The sequence below is a fragment of the Leuciscus leuciscus genome (genome assembly GCF_965113295.1).
Source record: "Leuciscus leuciscus genome assembly, chromosome: 13".
NCBI classification, from domain to species: Eukaryota; Metazoa; Chordata; class Actinopteri; order Cypriniformes; family Leuciscidae; genus Leuciscus; species Leuciscus leuciscus.
In genome coordinates, this window is record NC_138737.1 from 4,560,721 (window position 1) to 4,564,116 (window position 3,396).

At 36.9% G+C, this 3,396-nt stretch overlaps 1 protein-coding gene across 1 annotated transcript; it reads left to right on the plus strand.

Annotated features, from left to right (window-relative positions):
- Positions 1-207: 207 nt before the first annotated feature.
- Positions 208-3,017, plus strand: tas2r202 (taste receptor, type 2, member 202). The gene is made up of 2 exons (XM_082187898.1): positions 208-838; positions 1,982-3,017. Exon 2 carries the CDS (start codon positions 2,007-2,009, stop codon positions 2,982-2,984), a length of 978 nt encoding a protein of 325 aa, XP_082044024.1. The 5' UTR covers positions 208-838; positions 1,982-2,006; the 3' UTR covers positions 2,985-3,017.
- Positions 3,018-3,396: the final 379 nt, after the last annotated feature.

Sequence of the window (3,396 nt, forward strand, 5' to 3'; positions counted from 1 at the left end):
ATAATAATGTTATATTTAATATATAAATTATATATATATATATATATATATATATATATATATATATATATATTTCATATATATATATATATATATATATATATATATATATATATATATATATATATATATATATATATATATATTTCATAAATATATAGCTCATTAAAAACATCCCATCACTTTTGGTCCCTATACTGTATTTGTCCATCTACTTCCTCTTAGTATGAATTATTTAACACAATCTCTTGTTTTTAGTGTAAAAAAGAGAGATTTCTTTTTTCCCCCATCTAAGAAAATAACTTGTGGCCCTTAATTATGCTCATTAACTGGATTATATAAATGCTGTAATCATCAAAGTAAACACAGATTGTCGTTACCAAATGTGAAATTGTGTCGGACAACATAAAGCTTTGCATATGAAAGGAAATTAATCTGGCTGAATGAATACTGAAGCATAAAACCCGAAACTAAAAGCCCACCAGCCCCCAATGCCATTTGAATTAAACCGCAGTGTCTGGTCAGCTATAGTGGATAGAATGACTAGTCATGCTTCTGTGCCATAAAATACACTGCTTTAAATATGGTTACTGTCAGCATATGAAAATTGTCCTTCAAATCTTGTGCATAAAAGTCACTTGTCTGTTGTCAAGTGCTTGCAGCACCAACCTTAGCAATTCACTTTCAATTTTCTCCCTATCATTTACTATTCCTTTAAAAAGAAAATGCATTTTGCCATGACAACAGAACATCATTTTCTGGTATTTTTATCCCCTAAATGCACGAGGAGCTCAAGCACAGTGAACGTGAAGGAAAATATTTGAGAACTCCAAACAAGGTAATGAAATACTATTTCTGAAGGAATCATAACTCTTACTGTATGTGTGCGCATGTTCACAGGGAAAACATTTGTGTTCATATGTATTTATTTATCAATGTTGTGTCAGATGATTCTCCTTTGTTTATTCTCTAAAGAAATAAAAGCACACAAATTAGTCAATAGCTGTTGTACAGTAAGAGAACATAGCAAAATATGAAAGCATCAAAAAGCTGATTTTGACGTTTGAGTGCTTTAGTATCTTTACTGTTTGAGGCCAGTATTATTTTATTATTTTTGTTTTGACTTTTGTCTTTTAATATTTTTTTCTTTCTTTCTTTTTATTTAGTAATTTACTTTTAGTATTTCAGCTTAAACCTTTTATTTCAGTGAGTTGCCAAGTTGCCAACATTTATAATTTTCGTTTTTCAATTTTAAGTTTATATTTTAGTTAGCAATAAAAGAAAACAGAAAATATACATGTTCATTCATTTATGCATCAATGTTGTCTGTAGAAATAAATAAAAATTAGTCTGAGAATAGAGCTATGATCAGTCAGTCGACTTAACTTTAAAAAAAATTGAGGAAACCCATTGCCTTAAAATTATTAAGTAAATAAACTTCATACTTACTCAGAAAAATTAACTAATGTGGAATTGTCAAGTTCACATAACTTATCTTTTTTTAATTAAGCATCAAGTTTATTTACCTAATTCTAAGGCAACGGGCTTACTAATAACACTTTTACATACACACACACACACACACACACACACACACATATATATATATATATATATATATATATATATATATATATATATATATATGTATATAAAATAATATTTATTAATGTTTTATCTTTTTATCTTTTCAGTTTTCATTTTTATTTTAGTTTGTCATTTTATTAGTTTGTTTTCCTTAAAATATATATATTTAGCTATATTCATTATTTTTTGTTCAGTTTTAGGGCGAACAGATTGGCGCAAATGCATTTGCTATTTAAATGTGGCGCAGGACGTTAAAATGATAACTGCGTCGGGCTGAAACTAGCAAAAAACCCTTGCGTCTGGCGTCGCATTGCGCCGGGTGTATGATAGGGCCCATAATCTCATTGAATATATTTTAAAGAGATCTTCTTTTCTTTCCTTTGTGTATGTTGAGACCATCGATCTGACCATCATCAATCATGCTGTCATCTGTGGACAAACTCGTGGCCTGGCTGCTGACCGGCTCCTTGGCAATTCTCACCATCTTCTTCAACATGTACCTCCTTCTGGTCACCCACAGAAGCTACCGGAAGAAGCACAAGCTCAACCCTGCCGACTTCATCATCACAGCCATCGCCCTGGCCAGCATCTCCCAGCAGGTTCTCACTTACTTATGGCAGACGATAGACGTGATCGACACCGTGTGCCGAATCAGCTTGATGGCGGCCATCCTGCTGGTGCTCATCTTCAGCTTGAAGCTCATCATATTCTGGAGCACGGCGTTCCTGACCTTCTACTACGGCACAAAGCTGGTGATGGAGCCCGTCCACTGCTACACACGCATCCAGGAGGCCATCGTCAAGCATGTCCACACCGTCCTGGCGCTCATCTTCGTGAGCGGCTTCGCCAATTGCGTTCCCTTGCTGAGCGTTCTCACTTATTACAACGGCACAAGCACTGAATTTGGCGATTGCGGGTCCATCATGCCCACCGATACGACCGGGCTCGCCTACGTCTTCTACTACGTGATCATCTCCGACATCATTCCGGGCATTGTGATGGTCAAATGCAGCATTTCGATCTCATACCACCTGGCAAAACATCTTCTGGAGATGAAGGCCAGCAGCAACGGAGCCCACGGGCCCAAGTTAGGCACGCAGATGCGGGTCATCAAGATGACCCTGAGCCTGGTGGTCGTGTACATTTGCTTCGTGGCCGTGGACATCTACACACAGATGACGGTGGTGCTGATGAGGCAGAACACGCTCGCACTGACCATTCTCTTTGCCAGCGTCTACACCACGGTCAGCGCGTTCGTGCTGGTTTACGGTAAAAAGAGCTACTGGAAGGAACTGATCGCCTCCTATAACCTCTTTTTAGAAGAGTACCCTTGTTTCAGCAGCATGAAGGTCGAAGAGGTCAAAACAGAACCGCATGAGCACAGCCACGGCCACTAACCTGGAGTTAAGGCCCGTTCACATCAGGGACGATAACTATAATGACAAGATATAGTTTTAAAAAAACGTCCACAACGCAACTATAACGATAAAGGCACAGAGAAACATTGACAGCCAATCAGAATCAAACAATAAAGATTTAGATTTAAAAATAGTTTTAAATGTAAAAGAATAGCAGAGTCCACACCACAACTATAGCAGCACAGAGAAACAATATCGGTTGAATCACTTTCAGAACGATTTGTTCCAGCTGATGAACGATAAAAACCAGCCAGCCAATCAGAATCCATCCTGCTTTAAGAACTTGAGCATTTAAAGCGGCAGACGACAAAACTGCAGCGCGCGCTTAAAATAAACAGAACAATGTTGTCTGCTGGTGCACGCTAATATAGATATATTAAAGTCATATTTA